The sequence below is a fragment of the Malassezia restricta genome, chromosome IV, assembly GCF_003290485.1.
Source record: "Malassezia restricta chromosome IV, complete sequence".
NCBI classification, from domain to species: Eukaryota; Fungi; Basidiomycota; class Malasseziomycetes; order Malasseziales; family Malasseziaceae; genus Malassezia; species Malassezia restricta.
In genome coordinates this window covers 551,108-574,866 of record NC_040196.1, presented here as the reverse complement: position 1 = coordinate 574,866, position 23,759 = coordinate 551,108, and the positions used below count along the sequence as shown (strand labels likewise).

The 23,759-nt window shown below is 53.6% G+C and overlaps 15 protein-coding genes across 15 annotated transcripts; 9 read left to right on the top strand and 6 right to left on the bottom strand.

The window, feature by feature from the left end:
* Positions 1–269: 269 nt before the first annotated feature.
* Positions 270–3,146, top strand: MRET_2704 (uncharacterized protein; the record flags this gene model as incomplete). The annotated part of the gene is made up of 1 exon (XM_027629331.1): positions 270–3,146. The coding sequence occupies one exon, from the start codon at positions 270–272 to the stop codon at positions 3,144–3,146; it is 2,877 nt and encodes a 958-aa protein (XP_027485139.1).
* A 45-nt stretch (positions 3,147–3,191) lies between these two features.
* On the bottom strand, positions 3,192–5,102 carry MRET_2703 (serine/threonine-protein kinase; the record flags this gene model as incomplete). Its single annotated transcript, XM_027629330.1, has 1 exon — positions 3,192–5,102. The coding sequence occupies one exon, from the start codon at positions 5,100–5,102 to the stop codon at positions 3,192–3,194; it is 1,911 nt and encodes a 636-aa protein (XP_027485138.1).
* A 78-nt stretch (positions 5,103–5,180) lies between these two features.
* Positions 5,181–7,655, bottom strand: MRET_2702 (inositol-hexakisphosphate 5-kinase; the record flags this gene model as incomplete). The annotated part of the gene is made up of 1 exon (XM_027629329.1): positions 5,181–7,655. The coding sequence occupies one exon, from the start codon at positions 7,653–7,655 to the stop codon at positions 5,181–5,183; it is 2,475 nt and encodes an 824-aa protein (XP_027485137.1).
* A 356-nt stretch (positions 7,656–8,011) lies between these two features.
* Positions 8,012–8,534, top strand: MRET_2701 (large subunit ribosomal protein L14e; the record flags this gene model as incomplete). Its single annotated transcript, XM_027629328.1, has 2 exons — positions 8,012–8,131; positions 8,241–8,534. The coding sequence occupies 2 exons, from the start codon at positions 8,012–8,014 to the stop codon at positions 8,532–8,534; spliced, it is 414 nt and encodes a 137-aa protein (XP_027485136.1).
* Positions 8,535–8,864: 330 nt separating this feature from the next.
* MRET_2700 (THO complex subunit 7) lies at positions 8,865–9,842 on the top strand (the record flags this gene model as incomplete). The annotated part of the gene is made up of 5 exons (XM_027629327.1): positions 8,865–8,922; positions 8,952–9,051; positions 9,089–9,219; positions 9,248–9,392; positions 9,419–9,842. 5 exons carry the CDS (start codon positions 8,865–8,867, stop codon positions 9,840–9,842), a joined length of 858 nt encoding a protein of 285 aa, XP_027485135.1.
* Positions 9,843–10,044: 202 nt separating this feature from the next.
* On the bottom strand, positions 10,045–10,762 carry MRET_2699 (small subunit ribosomal protein S15Ae; the record flags this gene model as incomplete). Its single annotated transcript, XM_027629326.1, has 3 exons — positions 10,045–10,304; positions 10,586–10,697; positions 10,742–10,762. 3 exons carry the CDS (start codon positions 10,760–10,762, stop codon positions 10,045–10,047), a joined length of 393 nt encoding a protein of 130 aa, XP_027484953.1.
* A 239-nt stretch (positions 10,763–11,001) lies between these two features.
* On the top strand, positions 11,002–11,661 carry MRET_2698 (small subunit ribosomal protein S17e; the record flags this gene model as incomplete). The annotated part of the gene is made up of 2 exons (XM_027629325.1): positions 11,002–11,004; positions 11,230–11,661. The coding sequence occupies 2 exons, from the start codon at positions 11,002–11,004 to the stop codon at positions 11,659–11,661; spliced, it is 435 nt and encodes a 144-aa protein (XP_027484952.1).
* Positions 11,662–12,001: 340 nt separating this feature from the next.
* Positions 12,002–13,148, top strand: MRET_2697 (glycosyl hydrolases family 8; the record flags this gene model as incomplete). Its single annotated transcript, XM_027629324.1, has 3 exons — positions 12,002–12,055; positions 12,086–12,112; positions 12,147–13,148. 3 exons carry the CDS (start codon positions 12,002–12,004, stop codon positions 13,146–13,148), a joined length of 1,083 nt encoding a protein of 360 aa, XP_027485194.1.
* Positions 13,149–13,216: 68 nt separating this feature from the next.
* Positions 13,217–14,377, top strand: MRET_2696 (ribonuclease h-like protein; the record flags this gene model as incomplete). The annotated part of the gene is made up of 1 exon (XM_027629323.1): positions 13,217–14,377. The coding sequence occupies one exon, from the start codon at positions 13,217–13,219 to the stop codon at positions 14,375–14,377; it is 1,161 nt and encodes a 386-aa protein (XP_027484957.1).
* On the bottom strand, positions 14,374–15,720 carry MRET_2695 (DnaJ subfamily C member 2; the record flags this gene model as incomplete). The annotated part of the gene is made up of 1 exon (XM_027629322.1): positions 14,374–15,720. One exon carries the CDS (start codon positions 15,718–15,720, stop codon positions 14,374–14,376), a length of 1,347 nt encoding a protein of 448 aa, XP_027484960.1.
* Positions 15,721–15,849: 129 nt separating this feature from the next.
* MRET_2694 (seryl-tRNA synthetase) lies at positions 15,850–17,208 on the top strand (the record flags this gene model as incomplete). The annotated part of the gene is made up of 1 exon (XM_027629321.1): positions 15,850–17,208. The coding sequence occupies one exon, from the start codon at positions 15,850–15,852 to the stop codon at positions 17,206–17,208; it is 1,359 nt and encodes a 452-aa protein (XP_027484959.1).
* Positions 17,209–17,218: 10 nt separating this feature from the next.
* On the bottom strand, positions 17,219–19,375 carry MRET_2693 (prolyl-tRNA synthetase; the record flags this gene model as incomplete). The annotated part of the gene is made up of 1 exon (XM_027629320.1): positions 17,219–19,375. One exon carries the CDS (start codon positions 19,373–19,375, stop codon positions 17,219–17,221), a length of 2,157 nt encoding a protein of 718 aa, XP_027484955.1.
* A 138-nt stretch (positions 19,376–19,513) lies between these two features.
* Positions 19,514–20,443, top strand: MRET_2692 (signal recognition particle subunit SRP19; the record flags this gene model as incomplete). The annotated part of the gene is made up of 4 exons (XM_027629319.1): positions 19,514–19,546; positions 19,577–19,885; positions 19,917–20,016; positions 20,046–20,443. The coding sequence occupies 4 exons, from the start codon at positions 19,514–19,516 to the stop codon at positions 20,441–20,443; spliced, it is 840 nt and encodes a 279-aa protein (XP_027484954.1).
* A 121-nt stretch (positions 20,444–20,564) lies between these two features.
* Positions 20,565–21,241, top strand: MRET_2691 (cellular nucleic acid-binding protein; the record flags this gene model as incomplete). Its single annotated transcript, XM_027629318.1, has 4 exons — positions 20,565–20,590; positions 20,691–20,701; positions 20,731–20,776; positions 20,806–21,241. 4 exons carry the CDS (start codon positions 20,565–20,567, stop codon positions 21,239–21,241), a joined length of 519 nt encoding a protein of 172 aa, XP_027485193.1.
* Positions 21,242–21,275: 34 nt separating this feature from the next.
* MRET_2690 (beta-glucan synthesis-associated protein KRE6) lies at positions 21,276–23,660 on the bottom strand (the record flags this gene model as incomplete). Its single annotated transcript, XM_027629317.1, has 1 exon — positions 21,276–23,660. The coding sequence occupies one exon, from the start codon at positions 23,658–23,660 to the stop codon at positions 21,276–21,278; it is 2,385 nt and encodes a 794-aa protein (XP_027484956.1).
* Between the last annotated feature and the right edge of the window lie 99 nt (positions 23,661–23,759).

Sequence of the window (23,759 nt, the reverse complement as noted above, 5' to 3'; positions counted from 1 at the left end):
TTTTTTTTTGCTGACCAAAAATGTACAGTTGCGCGAAAAATAGCGCCTGGTACTACGCCCCTTCGCCACCGAACTATATAGCTGCACGCGCCACCGGATCATCTGCACGACGGTCAGCAGCCCCAAACGCTCTTCTTGAAACGCGTGCGCACGGAACACCTGACGCGTCTTGAGAAGATCCTACTCCACCACAACAACACTTGCAAGCAGTGCTGACGGCTTCGTAGTAGCAGCGCCTTGCGCGCGGCGCTCCTAGCCCTGTCGTCATCATGGACTCTCATACCTCTGCGACACCTCTTAAGCGATCACATTCGCATGACCAAGATGTGCTTCAGGCCCCATCTCCGCCTGACCAAACCAAACGCTCTCGTACGAATCAACGTCCAGAGCTGGCTGATGCCTTTCTTGAATGTCTATCATCGTCTGACTTGATCCATATTATTCGTCAGCTCGAGCAGCTTCTCCAAGATACCCCTTACTTGGCCGATGCATACGCCCTTATATACCCTGAGAACCTGGAGGAGCATACATCATTGCGACAACAGGCCTCGGCCCCCACCATACCGACTACACAGCCTCTGTTGCGCACGTTATCCGAACCACCGTCTCATGAGCCCGAGACGTCCTCGGCTTCCATGGTCCCAGCGCCTTCATTAAGCACACATACCCCGCATATCTCTTCTCCGCTCGCGTCGCAGCCTGTGCAGACGCAAACGTCGCCACCGTCGACGCTGTTGACAACAGCAAGTCCATTGCCGAGTCGTCTTTATACGCCCTCCATCCCAGCGTCTGTATCGGACACGACGACACCATCTCTCACGACCGAGTCTCTAGTCACACCGTCTGGCACTGAGCCAGAGTCTGCGTCGAACAACAGCAATATTTCGTCAAGAATCGCGGCTATCCTAGAGTCGATTCAGAATACCAACTCGTCGGGACCGATGTTGGGATTGCAGGGTCAGCCCCTGGCCCCATCGAAGCAGGGTGCTGGGACGGGTGTATCCAATGGTTTATCGTCACTCCTAAGCAATTCGTTTCCACACTCTAGCACCCGTATGCCGGCCAACTCTGCCCTCTCACGCTTGCTGGAGCAGTCTTCGACATCTGCAACACCACCAGCTTCTACCGCACTGAGTACCTCGTCGGCCTCTTCGTCCGTTTTGGGCAATTTGGCGTCCCGCGCGGGTTTTTCGACGACGCCATCACTGGATTACACAAGTTTCTCGCACCCAACGACCTCTGTGACGAGCAGTGCGGCGACAAGCTCACCACTGTCACCCTTCACGTCGACATACGGCCTGCATGATAGCCACTCTGACGAAGGAAACGCGCCACAACGTGAGTCACCGCGTATCACGAGCACACTGCCGTCGTACGAGGATATGATTATTGAGGGTCTCCAGGTCATTGGCGATGTAAATGGCACACCACCACGTATGCTCTTCCATTGGATGGAGGACACCTACCCTCTCATGAAGAACTTCCGTCCCTCAGCAAGTCAGGCGCTTCAAAAAGCCTTCAAGCGTGGCCGACTGCACAAGGCCGGTAGCCTTTACCGCATCAATCCGCACTGGGATGGTAGTAACGCTGGTCGAAAGCCGACGAGGCGTCCGCAAATCGGAAAGGACCATCCCATGATGGTCAATGGACCAAAAGGACCTGCTCCCGCTAGTCCGTTTAAAGCGCGTGCTCAGTTTGAAGGCGCAGCTGCATACCGCCAGTCGTCTGTGCACCTGAACAAACACCGTAATTTGCGGCATCCCTCGAGTTTGCGTCCTGGGCCCAAGCCGTATGGCCAACCAGGTGCGGCTCCTCTGGATAATCCTGCAAGCAGTATTTTTCAGAATGGCGCGGCAGCAGCAGCTTTACTTTTGGCTCATCAGCAGCGCACTCGCGACAGCAATGGCAACAGCTCGGGTCTGCCGACATCCACTCAGGACCTTACGCCGACACTTACCTCGCTTGTGAAGCAACTACGTGGCTCTTCTGCCACACCCGTGTCTGATGGTCCAGGCTCCTCGTCCCTGTCTAGTGTTCTGGCCTCGGCTCTCTTGAAACATGCACAGCGCCCTTCTGATGGCAGTGCTGCCGTGTCTGATCCCAGTATGCTCACGCCACTCACGAATTCGCTTACATCAACATCGTCACCTGTGCTGCAGTCGCTTTCGCGTCTGTTGAGCGCATCACGCACTGACCCGACCAGTAGTGAGACTGGTGATGCGACTACCAAGCCGACGTCTGTACCATACAGCACATCGCCTGCATCATCGTTGCCCGCGTCAGGACCTGGCTCGCTATCTGCTTCGATCGAGACTCTGGTTCGACAAGCCACACGAACGGCAACGCAGCAGGCGGAGAGCTCGCCATCATCTGCCGTCACGACTGGACCTCTGCCCTCAGAGCCGTCAACCAGCACTGCGCCACAGCTGCCTACGCCATCGACGTCGCAATCTGACTTGGATGCGGCTGTATCACAGACTCTTCAAGCCGCTTTTCAGCAGCTTGGACCGGACAAAACAGCGACATCTATGGACTCTGGGGATGCGATGCCCGACTCAAATGCCGCGTCTGCATTGGAAGGCATCGATACATCCGAGCTGGATGGTATTAACCTTGATGACTATGGTGATGCGCTACGTACACTCACAGCTGCTCTGGCTGGTACAAGTGCTGAGGGAGAAGAAGGTGACGAGGAGGCACAACGCCTTGCTGACGAAAAGGCCATTGCGGATGCTGAGGCCGATTTGTCCGATGTGGGTGAGAGTGAGGAGGATCTCCCAAAGTCCTCGTCACATGGCCAAAGTAAAGATACCAACAGTTCGAACAGAATGGAGTCGCTGCTTCGTTCGTATGGTATTGATGTATCGAGCGAGGCCGTGCACCACCTCACCGAGACGCTGCGTGATCCCAATATGTCTGTCTCTGAACTAACCGAGCATAGTAAGGACAAAGGTCCGAATGACTCGGTCCAAGATGGAACGCCTGTGGTGCCGTCTGCAACCGACGAGTCGACTGCTGTGCCCGACACATCGACGGATCTTTCGCTACTCGACCCTAACGCATCGGATGCAGACAAGAATCAGTCGATCCAGACACAGCTGGAAGCGCTAATTGCGAGTCTGGCTGCTGAGAATGAGGAGTCATAAGCTGCTTCTCTGCGTTTTTCTATACACATGTACAAGTAGAATACATTATGCAAGTTCTAAAATACGACGCGCCTCATCGAGTTTTGGCCTAACCCAGGAGCTACCGCTCAACTCGATAGAATGCGCGACCGTTTTTTCCACCGTTTCCCACATGTCTGCGTTGGCCGGATCGTTGAGCATCTCTTCGGCGAGCGCCACACCGAGGCGCTCATTGCGGTCGTCCGGTGATGGTGCGACGCAGTGCGCTAAAATGTACTGCAACAATTTGGGCGCGCGAAGAGCGAACATGCGCAGAATTCGCGCGGGGTTGTTGTACACCGGCACCGCATCGAAATCTGCCTCTTCCAGCAAGGGTACTAAATTAATGCCGTATTGGACGGGCGGTGCATCAGGCTTGGACGCCGTCGACGTTAGCAGTCTCTCCCGGAACCTGACGAAATGGGCCAATCCCTCGCCCATGAGCATTTGACGCACCGTATTATCCGTGATGCCATCACGTAGCGCAAAGCCCCGGATAACATTACATCCCAAAGCGTACAGATCACCCGTCGGTCCCATTCGACGGCCCAGAAAACTGACCTCTAACTCGGGCGGCGTCCAGTCAAAACTCAACAGTTGGATTTTTCCGTCGTGGTGTGGCGAGCCACGGAATGGTGAGGCGTTTTCAAAATCAATGATACGCAGCACACCTTTCTCATTAAACATGAGATTTTCTAGTTTGATGTCTCCATGCATCCATCCATGGCAGTGCATGTGCCAGAGTAGCCGGATTGCTTCGACAAACACCCGCGCAATCACCGGGTATATCTCGTGATCCTGGCACCCTGCAATCACGAAAAAGGCTTCTTCCGGAAAATCTTCCTCCAGGCGAATCACCTTGCCATCCTCTGTCTGGAGGACATGCGGTGTCACGCCGTTATCTCCTGGCATAAGCGTTTCGGCCTTTTGCATCTCGTCGAGAATATCGTCAATGTAATGCTTGCGCAAATCAATCTCAAACTCCCTGACATACTGCGGATCCACGCTCTCTCTTAGAGCGAGTTGCATCTTAGACTCGGCACTCTTGATTTCCATCGCTGCGAAAAAATTGCCGTTATGGTCCATGGCCCACCGCCGCCGCTTCGCAGCGGAAAACACACGGTTGTCTGGTGTGGTGATGAGGAAGCTGACACCTTCGCCAACATTGTTGCCCGGTGCATAAAAGAGACGCACACTCAGACTGTCACTCATTGCACCCTCCTTGAACGGACCTTCTTCATCATACAACGTGCCCTCTACCAGCTCGATATTACGGCGTGGCACAAGCGAATGAATCTCTCGCTTGTCATACACGGCACTCGTGCAGCGCGGCTCTTCCCGGACGTGAAGCTCTGGTGACTCCGCACGTGGCAACGCCACATGGTCTTTGATGGCAGCACGCAGCAGCTTCGAGCGCAAGTGGCGCCGCATCTCGAGTGTCGGCAGTTGATTTGGAGGCGCGTCGTGACGCAAAACGTCGTTCAGATCTGCATCTGACGACGCAGGCTGGAGCGAAACGTTAGGTTGGCATAGAAATTCTGTTTGAATAGATCTCGGCGATAGCAGAGCAGAAGCATGCGGCATCTTGGTTCGGTCGCCTCGCTGCCAGAACGGTCGCGGCTGTGCTGCACCTGAGCCAAGCTCAACGTCCTTCGCTAAAAGCGTCGACTCAATATCGAGCTTGCTGCGATACTGCGCAGATTCAGGGATGATACCTAGAGAACTCGCAAACTTGTGTGTGATGGGATCATGGTTTTCCCACAAGCGCGGAGGCGGCACCACGACACTTTTGACAAACTTCCATGGCGAGTCTGACGCAGGGTCCGCTGCAATATGTGCCCAACGCTCTTCATCTTTTCCCAAATACAAAGATGTTTTTCGCTTCCAGGTATGCAGTCGGTTTTGCGGCACGCTTGATTTTGGTGGCGGTGCCGCCATCTTCGACCTGAAAAGTGTTCTGTCGCGCAATTCTTTCCAACATATGCCTGATTTACACCGATACCAAGTGTACCTCCACTATGTAGATATATACCCTGCCAAGGAACCCGACTCGTCCGGACCAAACAACTCGGTGAAGATCTCGCCTCCAGGCACATGCAAGGCACCAATATCGGCCCTCAGCAAAGCAAGACTACGCTCCGTAGAATCCATTTGCTGCTCTTCAGACGCTGCGTGTGCGGCATCTAAGCGGCGACGGCGCTCCCTATCCCAAATCTCCTGTAGGGCCAGCGCCAAGCACCGCAGTCCCCACAAGTACCCAACATCCGGCTTGTCACGGTGTGCAGGTGAATGGCGCGAAATGGGCAAGCACTTTTCTTCGGGGAGCTGAGGGAGTCTGCCGTCATGGTCTTCTGGGAAGTAAAAGTCTCGACCAGTAGTGCAGTGTGCGAAATCAATGATACGGATATTCATGTTACCACGGCGCCAGAATCGCCGCCCTTGAGGTTGCGCATCTTCTTTGGGAGAAGCATGCTCAGAAATGACTGGTGATGGAAGCGTGATGGCAGTAGATGAAACGCTGGAGGGCGCGAAGGGCGGTGAGGTGATGACTGTGCTGGCCTCTGATCCAGGCGTCATTTGCGGAAACGACTCTGAATGTTCCGTGTTCGCATCTGACTGCGCTGATGGACGCCGAGCCCCTTGCAAGACATCTGCTTCGAAACCCTGCAATAGTGTGTTTTGACGGCGAATATCCCCGTCGTAAATGAGCAGCAAACTGCTTGCGTAAAATCGATAGCCGACGAGCTTGCATGCATGGCGTGCTAAGCAATGCAGCTTCTCCACAAGCGGTGGTATATGGTGCACAAGCACTTGGTAGCCATTGTGGAAAAAGGACTCTAGCACAGAGGTAAATTCATGTGGCTTGACATTCCGGCCATAATACTTATCTTGGAATACAAACTTATCATGCTGCGCATCATACATCTGCATACCGCAGATACGGACGCCGTGCGTTCTGCTGGTGGTCTTATTGCACTTGGTTGTCTGACTCTTCTTTTTGGCGTCCGTGGAATCCAAACCGTACTGTCGCGTACCCATTTTGAGATCTAATACACATGGGGCCTTGAGTCCTCCCGTCAAATCTTCAAGCAAGATAAACTGCTCGTGGCGCACGTTCGTCGAACTAGTCTGGCACGCTTCATGAGAGGACGAATAGTCACCGTGACTACGCGCCCGGCTCTGCTTCCACGTACTATCCACATCGTCCAGACTCGTGAAAGGCGGCATCTTTCGTTCTTTCCTGTCATGCTCCCACGATTTTGCCAGTCGCTCTTCTGTCCCAGACTTGGAGCTCTCGGATCGCTTGCCACGACTTCGAGACTTGGACTGGCGAAATACCTCGCGGATGACCTGCTCCTGCAATCGTCGATTCACTGATGTGCTACCCTTCCCAAGAATCATGCTCTCTCGTTGCTTGTTGAGAATCTCCTGCTCTTCCATGCCCCTACACGATTGCCTGACAAGCCAATCGGGCATAATATGCTGGTTTTGATCAATCGCCACCTCTGGCACCTCGTGGTCATTGTCACTCTGGCCTTGGAATACCTTGCGACGGGGTTCTTCTTCGGTCTGTGCGTTCCTTGCTTCTTCACGATGCACATGTCGATACGTTACATTCAATACACCCAAGTACTGAGGCACAAACGCCAACATATCCGGATGGTCACGTTCTAATGCCTCATAGAACTGGTTTTCACGCGATGTTAATGGCTTACACACGGCGCGGCGCGAAAACTGGAAGATATGACTGTGCCCACCGACCTGGTGATTAAAGGGTTGCAACTGCACTACACTGGGCGGCGGCTCACTTGAATCTTGTACGTGGTGATGATGGTGTCGACGCACAGTATGCGGTACATGCACACTCGGCTCGGCACTAAGATGCGGTGATTGAATCGTTATTGGATTGGCATAACTTCCATATCCCTCCGGTACTTTTCGAAAGTCCGATGGCGGTCCTCTCTCCGCCTCCGTCTCCTGTTCGCTGGCCGTATCACTTTCGTCTGAGGAAGACTCTGAGTTGGAGTCGCACATGTCAGCAGTTCTGCTTTGGTCATCATCATTATCATACATTGTAGAATACGTCAGAACATCTGGAGATACAGATTCTCCACGCCTTAGTGAGTCTGATGAGTGCTGCAACAAGGTTTGAGGTCGAAGGGGCTTCGCTGGCGCGACATTTGTCGATGGAGAGGGGTCATGCGCTGGTTCAACCACTTCACTAGAAGCTGAATCTTGCACTGGATCTAGCACAGGCTCCAATTGCGTAGGAGCAAGCTGTGGCGTTTGCGTTGCCATGAACAGCTGCAACGAAGCGGCCGCCTTGCGCCCACTTCCTACACGAGGTGACAGCTGCCCACCCTCATCTATACTCACATCTGAGTTTTCTGGAATCGGCGCACTTGCCAATACGCCTGCGAGCGTGAGGGTATCTTGGGACGTTGCCTCTGGTGGCATGTTCTGGAGTCGAGTGTCACGGCGGTCTAGCATGAAACCAATATCACTGTGCCCCGTGGAAAATGCAACTTGGGTCGCAAAGAAAGCGGTACCGATTTACAAGACTAGAAAGATGCACCACCGCTCTTTCTTGCTACCGCGCTGCACAACTCACGGGCCCAAAATATTTGGTGTATGGACGTTGCTCAAGTATCAACATGCGCTCGTGCGCGGTGGAGGAGGCTCCCGACCCTCTCCTCCACGTGGGCTCCACATAATCGACTCCACGTGGGCTCAAGTGGAATACATTCTAGAACTATATGCATCACGTGCACATGCGCTGGGCATGGACAGGGGCAACGCCTACATCCTCTTCCCACATCCCCATCGAGTGTGGTTCTCTAGTCGCCATGGGTGCTCAGCGTATGTCTTTCAAGCGCTACGTCGAGGTCGGCCGCATCGTCCTCATCTCGAATGGTGAATCGAAGGGCAAGATCGCCACTATTGTCGAGATTGTCGACCAAAACAGGGTACGTATACTCACAGCGTTGGGAGTGGTGAGGCCTTGATAGTCATGTCGACGAAAAGTGCATCACCCTTATTCAACAGAACATATGAGCAGAACGCTAACAGTATTAGGGTGTCATTGACGGACCATCTACCGGTGTTCCCCGCCAGGTTATGGCTTTCCGCGACATGACCTTGACGCGCTTTGTGATCAAGGTGCCTCGCGCCTCGGGCACGCCTACCGTGAAGAAGGCGTTCGAAGCTTCGGGTGTGCTTGAGAAGTGGGAGAGCAGCAAGTGGGCCAAGACGCTCAAGGCCCGCGAGGCCCGTAAGAACACTTCTGACTTTGAGCGCTTCAAGATTCAAGTGCTCAAGAAGCAGCGCCGTAACATTATCAACGAGGCGGCCAAGAATGTCAAGGCATAAGCTTCGCATGATCTGTTCGAGAGATACCTCTCGTTTGCCAAAAACGTAGCAGCGTTCTAAGCGCGGCGAGCTCATGTCCTAACTCGGCCGCTCCGCTTCACTTGTGCTATTATTCCCTTGAGAACGGCGCGTCACTCGCGCTCGGCATAGCTGTGAATGTAACCTTCTATGTCTGATAAGCACTTGCCACCTGCTACTCCATGTCGATAGATGTGTTGCGAGGTGTCGCTTGATGGCACTGAAGCCTTATTTCCCAGGCATTAGCACGCCGTGTTCCTTGGCTTGGGATCACTCCACATGTAGGTCAGAGCGTCCCACAAATCAGCCACGATGGATGTCGACAGCGACACTGCGACGGCTCTGATGCCTCTGTCGTCACAACAACAAGGTTCGTGCATCTAAATTCTTACTTTTTAGACGATATACTGAGGAATCGTCTGAGTACGGATGATAAGCATGTCCGTCGCATCGCTAAGAGGATTGCCGTGCTGGTACAATCTTCATCAAGTCAGGATCGGTACGCCCAGTACAATGGTAGAATACTGACTGTACAGTGAGGCTGCTGCACTACTGCTTCAATCCGATCTCGATCTGTTCTCTGAGCACATAAGCAAACTCCATTCCATCGCCAATACGACATCAACTGCTGAGATGGAGAGCTATGAACAAGAGATGACTGCTCTGCGTACGTGCCCATATCACTGATGCAGCAGATGAAAAAAGCGCTGAAAAGAAAGCTCATATTGAAATGCTCAAGAAACGACTCGACGAGGCCAAGGAACACCGTGCACAAGTGTCCGAATACAATATTATTGCGAACAAGATCCTGGCATACCCATCCCGCGAAGAAATGATGAAGTACGTTATATGCACTTACAGATCAGCTCTATACAACAGCATCGTGACCGCATCGCGCAATTACAGAGCGAAATCAAGAAATATGATGATGCGAGTGCTCATGCCAAGAATGAATTGAACAGTATTGTTTCGGCACTCATGGAACTGCGGCAGAATATTCGTTCATCACTTGGCTACAAGCCATTGCCGGAAGAGTCTGCTCTATGTGCATCGACACTGAACCCGAAAGCTCACACTTTTCAGTCTGAGTCATCCTCAGCCGATGTTACGGCTTCCAACGCAAAGCGAACCCATAATGACTCTTCTGGCGACGGGAACAAGACATGCCAGACGGATCATAAGCGCCTCAGAATGCAAGAAGACGATAAAGCACAAGATCAGACGCCTCAGCCATCTAAAGACAATGGCGACATCCTCGACCAGCCTTCATCAAGCACACCATCTGTATAGGCATGTATCTCGTTGCACAAGGCTACGACTCGCAGCTATCACGTAGAGGATCTACAACAGTACAAGCCGCGACGGGGATAAATAATGAAAGGCCACGGTTGCTGCGAGGTTTTGATTGATGCTTACACGCAACTCATGCGTGAGTGTACGAGTAAGCAGCCATCTCCCGGTTCACATTTACCTTCCAGGTACATGTGGGCGCTTAGTAGAAGTAACCGAGGATCTTGCCCGATACGTGTTTCCGGCGAGCTTCCTCATGGTCCATAATACCCGACGAGGTGGTGAGGACCACAAAGCCGAACGAACGAGCTGGAAGCATTGCCGACACCCACTTCTCCATCTCGCTCAGCGGAACGGGGTAACGTGGCGAGATAACACCACACTTGTTGAGACGGCCAACAAGCTGGACCACGATCTTGCCGGCGCGGTGGTCATCAATGATTTCAAAGTCACCAATGTAGCCTGTACCGTGTTAGTTCATCTGATACCGATATTCAAAACAAAACAAGATATTCGTCATGTTGCAGCCATCACAGGCAGAGCCTATTATGCGAGAGATCGAATGCGCCAACGGTAGTACGCACACTGACCCAAACAAACTGCGTTGCTTTCTCGGAACCTTAAAGATGAACGCTGGTGGAAGCGAAACCCAGTAGTCCAACAGTTATAATTCCGAGTAGACAGCTCCATGATGGCTTCGCAACACGACAAATCTTGTTTTTGCATATTAAAGAGGTACATACCGTGCTTCTGCATGACACTCAAGAACCTGACCACAACCCTGGACGATGGACGGATGAGAACCTGACGCTTGCCGCGACGCTCAGCGTTCACAATGCTCACGAGGGCATCGTTCTGCACATGCTGTTAGCCCCATATCACGTATGATTCATACATACCAGAACCGAGATCCTGACCATATTGAAGTTGAAGGGGGCAAGAAGAAGATGGAGCGGCTCCCTAGCGTGTGAATTCGCTCTCGGGTGGAACAGGGCATTTTTGTAATATCATCGCAGTTCCCTCTCCGCGAGCTTGCTCAATTATATTAGTTCACGTGACATGTTCAAAACTACATGGTACGTGCCGCAGGAAGCTTGGGCCTAGGGCTGGATCGGCCGGCTCAGCGCTTCTGCTTCTTTAACACCAACGGAAAGACAATATGGTATGTGTGTCACACAGGTGCAACAGAATGCCGATGCGTCGGTAAGAACGCTTGAATGCCATGGCGGTGTGACAAAGATATGAGAACGCCGTTTTTCGCACATCGAAATGGTCACATTTTGATGAGAACTTGCCATGTCGCCGGGCGTGAGTGTATCTTGTCTTGACGAAGGCCATTCGTATTGTGCCTGTATGCTTGATGAATAGAAAGCTAACAGCATTGTAGGGTCGCGTCCGCACGAAGACTACCAAGCGCGCTGCTCGTGTCCTCATCGAGAAGTACTACCCGCGCCTTAACCCGGTGGACTTCCACACCAACAAGAAGGTGATCGACGAGGTGGCCATTGTGCCTTCGAAGCGCCTTCGCAACAAGATCGCTGGTTTCACGACCCATCTTATGAGGCGTATCCAGCGCGGCCCTGTTCGTGGCATCTCGTTCAAGCTCCAGGAGGAGGAGCGTGAGCGTAAGGACCAATACGTGCCCGAGGTGTCTGCGCTTGACCCATCGGTGGCTCCTCTTGAGGTCGACCCTGACACAGAGGAGATGATCCAGAGCCTTGGCTTCGACAACCTGCCCTTGCTTGTGACTGCCCCAGTGACGGCTCACTCGCTGCCTGAGCGCAAGGGCCGCCATATCCCTGGCGCCGGTCGCCGCTAAGTTTTTAGCGGCTGCTTGTCCATTGCATGGCTGGCTTCCTACATACGCTATATTGCTGGTAGTGAACGCACCTGCTGCTAGCGATGCGAAAAAATACATCATGTAATGCATGTTATACTTGACCGCGATCTGCTTGCGCGCCGTATTCGGAATGGCGACCATGAATAGGCCCGCTACGTGAAATGCCAAGAGCATGAGGAGCTGCCTGTGTTCAGTGGGCAACATAGAAACACAGTATCTCGTGAAGCGGGAATCCAGCACGACGGCCGTGACCTCCACTTGCTTGCCGCATGCCAAGGCGTGGACTCGGTGGTACTCCATTTTCTTCGTGGTCACCACGATGGACGCTCGATACCACCAATGGTGTTCGAACTATATGCGCTCTAGTCCATGCGTACGTTTTTTATAATGTTGACAGAATCAGGGTCTATACTGCTTCTACAATGGCTCAGTAAGTATGCGTGAGTATGTGCCAACCGGTGCAGGGTGAAAATGGCGACGCCATAACATGCTCGGAGGCGCATGGCTATGCCATGCTCATTGCCGTGCTTCACGGAAATCAGAATGACTTTGATGGTCTCTTGTCTTTTTTCTTGTCATTCCGAAACGGACATGGCCTCATGAAGTGGCAAGTTCGCCAGAACGGCTCAGGTACCCTCTATGTTGACGAAGATGCCAACGACTGTGCGACTGATGGCGACATTGATATTGCGACTGCCTTGTTCCTTGCTAGCCGCAACTGGCCTCAAGGCTCTTCCTCGTTTCCTGCTGGTGCATACGGCTACGAAGCCGCTGCACTGAGCGACGCGGTTCTCGCCCACTGCATACATCCTGATCTGAATGTGCCGCTGCTGGGCGACTGGTGCTGCAAGGATGACAAAGAAAACTGTCGCCTGTACGACTCGACGCGCAGTTCAGACTTTATCTTGTCGTCGTTCCTACTCTTCCACATGAAGCATCCCAACCCCCAGTCTCGGCAGCGTTGGCAAGAAGTGCTGGAGTCGACGCTACAGGTGGCCATTTCACAGCTTGCGCTATACCCTCGTTCTGGTTTGCTTGCCGATTTTCTCGTGTATGACAAGCGTCACGGCTGGCACCCATCTAAGGGCAAGCATCTTGAGTCGAAGTATGATGGCGAGATGAGCTGGAATGCGTGCCGCACTCCGTGGCGCCTAGCCCACTACTACGCTGTCACTGGTGACCAGCGCATTCTGCCTCTCTTGCAGACAATGCACCAGACTCTTATGCGCTGCAACTTCCCCTCAGTGCCTGCGGGTATTCGCGTCCGTGACGGCAAGGCGCTGGTAGACTACTCGGAGCGGGCTTTCATCGCCCCCGTCGGCTATCTGTCCTACGTTTTAGGCGACAGCAGCTCACATCTAGCTGCTATTCGTGCGATGGATGATGAAGAACCAGGGTACTTTGGCGACTCCATCGACTTGGTTATTGCTGAAGAAGCCATGGCCGCTTCGACGTGGCTGTCATAGAGCTCCACAGGCATGCATTCCACGTGACACACGTACGCTTGGGCCACCCGTATGAAGATTGGCGTCTCATGTGTGCGATGCTGGGCCGTCGTGTAGGTCGTGCCTTTACGTCGCTTCGATGGACGACTATGCGCGCGTACAGCAATGCCGTTGATGCGATGGCTGCATCGATAGCGGATGCACATGTCCCTGCCTCGTCCACATACACATATCGAAGACCCAAATACACGATACCCAAAGCCATGAGGGCGTTTCAACAGCCGACAGTTGCGTACCAAGTTCCAAGACTACATTATCTCACTGGGATACAAGAGGTAGAAAATGCGCTGCCGGATGCTGTGGCTAACACGGGCACACTTGAGCGCATCATTGGTCTGGATCTCGAGTGGAACTTTGGGTTAAGTGTGGGCAAAACGGCTGTCTTGCAACTCGCTACGGCTTTTGATATCTACGTGATTCAGCTATCAAAAATGAGAAATTTACCCAATTCACTTGCTTCTATTCTTACTGATCCACATATACCCAAAACTGGCGTAGCGATCCATCAGGATTTGGCGAAACTACAGCGTGACTTTGGTCTGATACCAAAAGGAGGACTAGAGCTTTCTCGGTTGGCGTGGCGTTTTGACGCAGAGCGATGGCAGAATCACCGTTTTCTTATTTCTCTCCGTGACTTGTGTAAGGGATACCTTGCAGTGGACCTTGATAAAGGTGCCACGCGAATCAGCTCGTGGACCCAAACACCTTTATCTAATGAGCAGATTGAATATGCTGCTTCGGACGCTTATGTATCTCTTGAGCTTGTCCATGCTATACTTCTCCATGCCTATCGAAGAAATGCTATCACCTTGAATGAGATTCGTGCTTGTATGCAAGAGGCACCCCACAACCGACTGCGAAAACCACAGCGCTCTCACTCCATGTCGGCGCCCCTCGCTCACCAACGCGCTTGGGAGGCATGGAAACAAGGCGCAAGCCTCCAAGAACTTGCACTGGAAAAGCATATCCGCCTCACCACGGCCGGCACCTATATCGCCAAGGCTGTGCAGGAATCACCAAATCCCGTGGAGCATGGCTCTGAGACGTGGCACCGATTACGCGCCGAATACTCGGCTGCCGACATGCGTCCCATCACTGTACGGTACGCGCATGGGTTTGCAAGGCATGGCGTATTTAACTACGCAGAACTACATCAAATTCTCCATGCATTTCGGATGGCGCAGACCTAAGCGAATGCATCGCCCAGGCTCTTCTCCTCACATGCCTTGTGCAGAGCGGCCTTAGCTTCGGCCGTGCTCTTCTCGCACGCCTCGCGCAGACTAAGTACCTGCTCGGGCTCAAGAGAAGCACAAAGAGCGTCGAGTGCGGTGAGCTGCTTGTCGAGCACGCTAGCAGATGGTGTCGTACCCTCTGGCTGGAAGTAGTTGGCACCCGTGATAATGTTGCGGATGGTCTTCTTTTCCTTCTTGAGGTTCTTCTTCGCTGCCTCGCGTACCTTCTTTGCGGCATCACGCTCGACCTTCTCAGCCTGTTCCTTCTCAGCCTGCTCCTTGGCGGCCTTTTCAGCCTCCTCCTTTTTGCGCTGCTCTTCAGCAGCCACTTCAGCGGCACCCTTGGCTCCTGGCACGCCAGGACGACCTTTGTTCTTCTTGGCCTCACGAGCCGCACGCTCAGCGGCACGGAATGCCTTGATACGCGGATCGAGTGAAAGCGCCTTGTCTACGAGGTTGCGAAGACGCGCGTTGTCCTCCTTCTTGCGACGAGCACGCTCATTGCGGTTCTTCTTCTCCGTGTAACGCTTCTCGTCACGGTTGTCACTGCCCTCATTCACCTCGCTGTCAAGGTATTCAAAGCTGCGCCAGCTGTCAAAGTTGTAGAAGAAGTTGTAGAAGTCATCCACTTCTTCCTTAGTGCTGTCCTTGGTACCCAGCGATGGCACGGGCGTCTGCTTCGAGAAACGCGCTTCACGCTCGAACACGGGGGCCCATAGCTCGTAAAAGCGCTCAGGGCTCTCCTTGCCTGTTGGCACGTTGTCATCATCCACGCCCTCGTCGACACTGTCAAACTGACGCCGCTTTTCGGGGTTCGACAGAATCTCAAACGATTTCGCGACGCACTTGAAGAAAGCATCATCGCTCACACCCGTCGCGCTCACCTTTTTGTCTGGGTGATGCTTGAGCACCTTCTTGCGATGCGCGATCTTGATTTCATAGTCAGTCGCTTTGTATCGACGCGATGACAGACCCAGTACGGCGTAATGATCAAGCGACTTCCACTGCATGGGGTCGCTGTCCAGCAGTTCCTGACTCTCGGGCTCTTCGCCAATGTCATTGTCGAGCTCGTCCACCTGCGTGTTCGCAGCAACGTGTTCGTCCAAGCGCTGCTTCACAAGAGCATCGTCCTCCTCGAATGTGCTCTGGCGCAAGCGGCGGCGCATGTAACTGAGGAAGGCGTCGCCCACAGGCGACACTTCCACACTTGTCAAAGACACTGACGAAGAAGATGCCTGAGCAGGCGCGTAGTTTTTCGGCGCGGCAGGCAACGCAAATGGTAGATCAATCACAGCGGCCATGGTAGGGGACGGAAAAAGCAGCGCTGGGCGTTCGTTCCACCGACTGCACCGTGTCCATGATCACGTGACGACGTTACCTGTGGCCTAGCGACACGCCGGTGGACGTTGAGGGTTGTTTGGTGAACGAGCATGATTGATCTGCAGCTGTTGCAAGTCGAGAAGGGCGGCAATCCCGAGGTGGTACGCGAGTCGCAGCGCAAGCGCTTTGCATCGGTAGAGCTTGTCGATGAAGTGCTGTCACTGTACAAGACCTGGGTGACCCTCGAATTCCAGCTGAACCAAATGCAGCAGGAAGTGAATGCGATCCAAAAAGTCATCACTACGAAAAAGAAGGCGAAGGAGGACGCTGATGCCGAGCTCGCACAAAAGAAAGAACAGGATGCTAAGATTGCTGATTTCAAGCCTAAAGTAGCGGAGGCTGAGCGCGAGATGCGCCTCAAGGCAGGCACGATCGGTAACATTGTGGGTGACAAGGTGCCGGTATCTGAGACAGAGGACGACAACCTGGTGACCAAGACGTGGCACCCTGATGGACCGAATGGACAGTTCGAGAAGAAGGACCACTTTCTATCGCACCACGAAGTCATGTACCGCCTTGATCTGTTTGACACGGAGCGTGGCGCCAAAATTTCGGGTCACCGTGGCTTTTTCCTAACAGGTGATGGCGTAGACCTGAATCAGGCACTAATTAACTACGGACTGGACTTTTTGCGCAAGAAAGAGTACAAGAAGATCATGACGCCGTTCATGATGCGCAAGGAGCACATGGCCAAGACGGCCCAACTTGACCAGTTTGACGAAGAGCTGTACAAGGTGACAGGCGACGAAGACGACAAGTACCTGATTGCTACGTCTGAGCAGCCGATCTCGGCTTTCCACTCGAACGAGTGGTTTGACCGCCCAGCTGAGCAGCTGCCGATCAAGTATGCCGGCTACTCGACATGCTTCCGCAAGGAAGCCGGCTCTCACGGCAAAGATACCTGGGGTATCTTCCGTGTGCACCAGTTTGAAAAGATTGAGCAGTTTTGCATCACGGACCCAGCTAGCTCATGGGACATGCTCGACCATATGCTCGCGAACTCGGAGGAGTTCTACCAGAGTCTGCAGATCCCATACCGCGTCGTGGCCATCGTGTCGAGCGCACTGAATAATGCTGCAGCGATGAAGTACGATCTCGAGGCATGGTTCCCCTTCCAGGGTGAGCACAAGGAACTTGTGTCTTGCTCAAACTGCACGGACTACCAGAGTCGGCGCCTCGAAGTGCGCTGTGGCATGAAGAAACAGGGTGATTCGAAGAAACAGTACTGCCACATGCTCAACGGCACGCTGTGTGCCACGGAGCGTGCGCTGTGCTGTCTCGTGGAAAACTGGCAGACGCCCGACGGCCTGCGCATTCCACCGCCGCTTCAGCCGTACATGCAGGGCCGCGACTTTTTGCCGTTTGTCAGGGACCTGCCCAAGGGCTCGACGAGCCAGAAGCGCAAGTAGATCCTCTTCCTTAGTAGCTACGGCCAAACATGGTCCAGCACTTGGCCGGCTTGCCGCACTGCGGACACTTGTGTCCCTCAATCGGCGGGTAGGGCGATTGGTCGAACGGAATACACAGCGACTTGGCGCCCATGGACGGAGCGCGCTCATCCTGTGCTTCGCCGGCCAGCGAAATGCGAGCGCTGCGGTCCTTGATATCGTCCTCACACTCACTGTCCTCGCACCACGGGATGATGACATGGTTCTTTTCGTTGAGCGTCGGCGTGAACTCATCCCATGTCAGCACGACCTTGCGGTGATCGCGGAACTGCGCGTCAGCCTTGGCCAGCATATCACCGTGGATGCTGTCAAGCAGTTCAGGCACGCGCTGCACCAGCGAGTCGATCGGCAGCGACGCCTTGGCACCCGTATCACGACGCACGGCGACGGCCGACTTGTTCTCATAGTCCTTCGGGCCGACCTCGATACGCAGCGGCACACCACGCAGTTCCCAGTCATTGAACTTGAAGCCAGGGTTGTAGTTGTCACGCAGATCCGCATGCGCGCGAATACCAGCGCCGCGTAGCTGGGCCTCTGTGTCAGCGCACAGCTTGTTCACGGCATCCTTGACTTCCTGCGACACCTTGACACCGAGACCACACGGCACGATCACCACTTGCACTTGTGACACACGCGGCGGCATCACTAGACCCTTGTCGTCACCGTGCACCATGACCATCACACCAATCGTGCGCGTCGATAGACCCCACGAGTTTTGCCAGAGGAACAGACGGCCCTCGGGCTTGCCACGCACCTCGTCAGAGGCCTTGGGGTCCTGCACCGTAATGTCGAACATGCGACTAAAGTTCTGGCCAAGCGCGTGCGACGTACCACCTTGTATACCACGGCCCGTCGTGGGCACATAGCCCTCCACGGTCGTCGTGTACAAACCACCAGCGAACTTTTCCTTCTCGGACTTGACGCCTGGAACGACCGGCACAGCCAGCAGCTCCTCATACACGCGCCTGTACAGGTCTAGGATATAGCGCACCTCCTCGTCAGCCTGCTCTCTGTGCAGATGCACCGTATGTCCTTCCTGCCACAGAAACTCACGCGTTCGGAGGAATGGCTGCGGGTGCTTGAATTCCCAGCGCACCACACTGTTCCACTGGTTCATTCGCAGCGGCAGATCGCGGTGGCTCTGGATCCACTTGGCGTAGTATGGGTACATGACCGTCTCAGAGGTGGGGCGGATAGCCACAGGCTTCTCGAGATCAGACTTGCCAGCCTTGGTAACCCAAGCGACCTCGGGTGCAAAGCCCTCAATGTGGTCCTTTTCACGTTCTAACACATCCGACGACACGAACATGGGGAACGAGCAGTTTTGCACACCAATCTTCCTGATCTCGGCATTAAAAAAGTCCTGGATACACTCCCAAACAAAATAACTCCAAGGCTTCAAAATGTAGCAGCCACTGACATCGTAGTAGTCCAGCATATCACCCTTCCGGAGCACCTGCTGGTACCACTCTGGGAAGTCGAGTTCCTTGCGCACGGTAATGCCAATGAGCTCGGCATCCTGGATCTTGGCATCCTGCTTCGACTTCGACACGGGCTTCTGGACTTCCGACTGCTGCGGCTTGGCAGGTGCAGTAAGCGTGCTGAATGCGACCGTGTCCATCGAGGCTTGCACATTCGTCAGGTAGGCCACCAGCGCCGCACCCGTCACAAACACAGTCTCGGACGCCGAGCGAGCATGCACAGCATATATGGCACCAGAATCAACCATATCTTGGTCCACTAAGACACGCAGCTTGCTTGCATTCTCCGCCGTCACGGAGAAGGGCGACACATCGTCCTTGGTTGCACCCAGTGTCGCGTGCAGCAGCTCCGGCACCGCCAGACGCAACTCTTTAAGCTTCAGATGCGCACCAATGGCCGGCGTACTCGTTTGAGTGGCCTCATCCGTCACAACCATCACGGGAATGGGCGTCTCCGATTTGGCCGTCTTGGGCTTGAAAACAAGCGTCTTGAGCAAACGGTAGTTGGCTGGCTTGGCCGTGTCAGGCAGAGCAGAGAGAGCTTCTGCCCATTCACCCTGCGACGATGCAGAGGCATGCGTGGCGGAGCGCGGCTCGCTTGCCTTGATAGACAGCGCTGACAACGCGGCAAGGATCGACTCACTCATGTGTGTGGACGAAAAGGCAAGATGGGAGGCCAAGAAGAAGGGCTCCATCTCTTTCGCGGGCCACGTGGCTTTAGGGGCGTGTGTCGTACAATTCCTCCTCTGTCCGCAGCGAACGTCGCTGCTCCCTTCTTCGTCATCATGGCCAGCGATGAGTTCAATGACGATACAGAGGTATGCTGCATACAGAAGCTAACGCAATAGTTCGACTTGCCTGACGTACCAAGTGCACCCATGCCGCCGCAACAGCAAGACATGATGGAACAAATGATGCAACAAATGATGGGCGGCGGCGCAGAGACTCCCAAAGCACAGTCACGCAACGTTGCCGCGGATGGCGATGAAGATGGTCCTCACAAGCAATGGACAAGCGTATATCCCATATACCTGGACGCCAAGCGGCGATACCGACACGGCTGCCGACGTGTCGCTTACCACAAGGCCCTGTTATTTCCCAACAGCCAACTGATCGCCAACGCCGCTCGCAAGATGCAGCTCGAGTTTATGCATGAAGTATGTTCTCCTGTCGTAACTCACACCCTAGCCGTATCGTAAGCACCCGCAAGACTGGGAAAATCCCGGTCGCGTCAAAGTGCGTCTTTTCGATGATCAAGGCACCCCAATCCGGGCAGACCTCCCCACAAGTACGTATATGACCTACTTACCCGCAAAGAACAAGCTTTGTTGAATTCTATGGCTACGCTTCTACAGCCTGTTGTGGGGGGTCAGCCGCCTCCGTTGACGCCGCGAGAAAAGGTGTCGAAGCGCTCTTCGCGTGCGGCTCTTCGAAGCCGGCAGCGCTGCATCCGGAACGCACGTACGGTGGATCACATCCCACCCCACAGTCCTGCCATGCCATCGGGCCTACTGAACATTCGCATGAGTCAGATGCCCGGGGCTGACGCACTTAAGCAGATGGGCCCACTTGGCAACATGATGAGCTCTTTGGGTTTGGGAGATGAAGACGACGATGAAAAGACAGACACAGACGCGTCCCAGCAGGCAGCCAACCGTCCGGCCCCCTCGTTGGGCCGCCGTCAGCGCCGCCGCGTCGTTCGTATCGGCCGCTAGCATAAACGCACACCTACATAGAAAAAGAGCCAATCACATGGCACAAATGTGTCACGCGACACTGATGCAGCGATCCATCGTCGAGTGGCGGATTCTTGGATTCCTACTCGATTGATCGGAGATGTCGTTTTCGAGGAGCTGTTACAAGTGTGTGTTGGTTGCTGAGAAGCACGAATGTGTGGAACCGTGCTGATATTGTGTTTGCTTTTTTCACGTTTGGTTGTTTTTCTTTGATTAATTTTTTTAGCTGTGGACGTCGTACGTGGCTTTCAACCTAACTTTGCCAGCTGGTCATACGAGTGCTGCGTGCCCGTCAGCAGGTACTCCTACTTGGTATGTGTGCGATGTGCGTCTAATATTAGCTACAATTGCGGACAACAGGGTCACGTCTCGGTAGTGTGCACGAATCAGACGGTGCCGAAGACGTGTTTCCGCTGCAATGAATCCGGGCATGTGTCGCGTGATTGCCCTCGCGCTGAAGCCCAAGGACCTGGTGCTGGCGGTGAGTGCTACCGCTGTGGTGAGTCAGGACACATTGCGCGCATGTGCCCCATGGGCGGCGGTGCCCCGGCATCGCGTGGTAGCTCTCGCTCTTGTTACAACTGCGGTGGCATCGGCCACTTCTCGCGCGAGTGTTCGTCGGCACCTGGCGCGTCAGCATCCGCTGGCACCAAATGCTACAATTGCGGCAACATGGGCCACATGTCGCGAAACTGCCCCCGTCCTCCGCAACATTCGTGCTACACTTGTGGCGCCGAGGACCACATCGCTGCCCAATGTCCTCAGGCTGCAGTGTGAAGCGAAGCGCCGTGTTATAGGGTCATAGTATTGTCTATTTACACTGCCCCAAAAGGACATTCGGCGGAAAGGTGTGATTGTATCCACCTCTTTCCGGTGCTTCGACCCAGGACGTGAGTAATGGGTTCGTGTATGCTTCCATGTGCTTTTCAATGTACTCCGCGGTGGGAAATTTGGAAGGACTGCACGAAATGCTGTCCTCAGAAATTTTGTCTTCGTCTTGATACACTCGGACATAGTCGATAAGCATTCTGTAGTTCGACGGGTCATTGTTCCAGTCCTCGCTCAAGACGTCCCAATTGATCCAGTTGAACGACTGTGAAATGCCCAAATTCATAATCAGGTACATAGGCTCTTCCGGGATCGGTCGTGCGCCAATCTCAGTGGCTTTGTTCGGTCCCAAGGCATGCGCTTCAATCCGAAACACTTCTTCATTGGAAATAAACCACTTGATGTAGGAATCTTTGGATGTTCCGGGATTGTATTCAAATGCATATGTGTCGAACTGATGATCTGTGAGTGTGTAGGCCGAATCTGACGTATTTACCTTGGCTGACACAGCCTGTTGGAATACTGCACCAGTATAATCATTCAGCTTCGACGCATGCGTGCTTCCGTTCGTGGCAATGAGGCCCGATGGATCTGTCACGTTGTAAGCAGCATCGAAAGGCGCGACCTGAAGAGACATAGACGTCTGACCATGCTCTCCCTCACCGTTGTTTCCCAGCGCTTCGATCAAATCGATTTCTGGAGCAGACCGGCCGACCCAAGTGCCATCTTCATGCCGAGGCCCTGGGTGTTCTGTACTGTCAAGGCATGTGCATCGACTGAGCCGCTGACCCGGCAGGTAGCTCAAGTACGGGCCGAAGTCCTCGACGTAACGGCCTGTTGTTTCCGCTGCCAGCGGTCCCCCTCCTTGACTGGCAAGGTACGTCTGGTTAGGCAACGTGCCGACATCGCACGAGTCATACGAGTAGGGCCACAATCCTTCTGTTGAAGCACCGTAACCTGCCCGACCCAAGTTGCCCATCGTCCAAACCGCGGGCCAGAGACCTGATACGTTGTTTCGACCAGGTAAAATCAAGCGTGCTTCGAGCTTTCCGCCCGTAAAACAAAACTTGTTCCAGGATGTCAACATACCGCCCCGAAAAAAGAGATTATGCAACGGATGTTGGGAAAGAGTGATAACGAGGCTCCCATTCGCTGTCGTGATAGCAGAAGGATGGTACCATTCATAGTTTTCCGTTTGCCAATAATGTAAATTTTCTGCCTCCCAGAACGGATCTTCACCAGGGTAAAAACTTCGACCATCTTGATTAAATTCATCACTGAACACCAATTTCATGGTCTTATTGGTATACGAGTTTTTACTAGTCCGTGCCTCGGGGGGTGTATCAGGATCAATCAACGACGTTCTCAGGCCTGACAATGATCTAGGTTGATCATCGACTGGCGTTTTTAGCGTATCCCGAAGTTTCTGCTGGGATGCTTCGTGCAGGACCGGGTATCCCATAAATAACATCAAGACGCACAACACGATCAAAATGAGCACAGATACATTGAGAGTGCCACGCAACGACCAATACTGATGCAGCTTGAGTGTAGTCTCGTCCCATTCGCGATCAGTCTCTAAGAAATCATCCATCTGTCCACCGGCGAGCGTTGCAGAGTGATAGTCGGCAGGAAGTACGTGCTTGTCAGTCAGGTGCTTTGGACGAGAGGGAGAAGAAACGGTATAGGCTAGACCTGCCGCAGACCATTTGGGTTTGTGAGAGCGGAATGGGTCATCGTCATATTTGAAAAGCGAGTCTTGGTCACTTCCGTACGCAGAAATCATGTCGAAAGAGTCACCACTGTCGCTCATTATCGTTCTTTGGCGACGCAGTCCTTGCCGTTCAAATACAGGCGTATTAGACTCGGTAGGTCTGCGGTGAACAAGCTTTGGTGAGGACGGTGGCTGGATATACTGACTGACAATATTGTCCTCGTCCGTCATCGAGATTCTCGATTGATTAGAATGGCGCAAGTACGATGAATGCATGTCCGTAAACAGGTCCTCATCATCGTATATGCTCGAATCTTTTGAGCGTGAAATTACGTAGGTGAATGTGTCATCGAAAGCTGACTCGTTACCTGACGAACTGTGATGCCAGGCTGGTATTGTCGTTTCGTTTGAGGCCCGTTGCGATGGCAGTGAACGTGTCAAAGGATCCAAGGCTGGTACATTTTTGGTAGCATTGAAAATATAGGAATCGGTAGCCTGTGATGAGGTTGGAGGCAACAAGGTATGTGACGAGGTATCTCTATCTGATCCCCATGTGTCATCTTCCGCCATAAATGACATAGACGTGCTAGGCTGCTGTCCGTAGGCGTCCATGATGAATGCCATATCCGTCGACCTGCGATGATGATGGCTCATTTTGTGCCTCTTCCTTTGATGTTGGCGGTGCTCAGCCTCTGCCACAGCCGCTCGAGTACACTGGGACGCAGGATGTGTGTGTTAAGCTCGTTGGATATG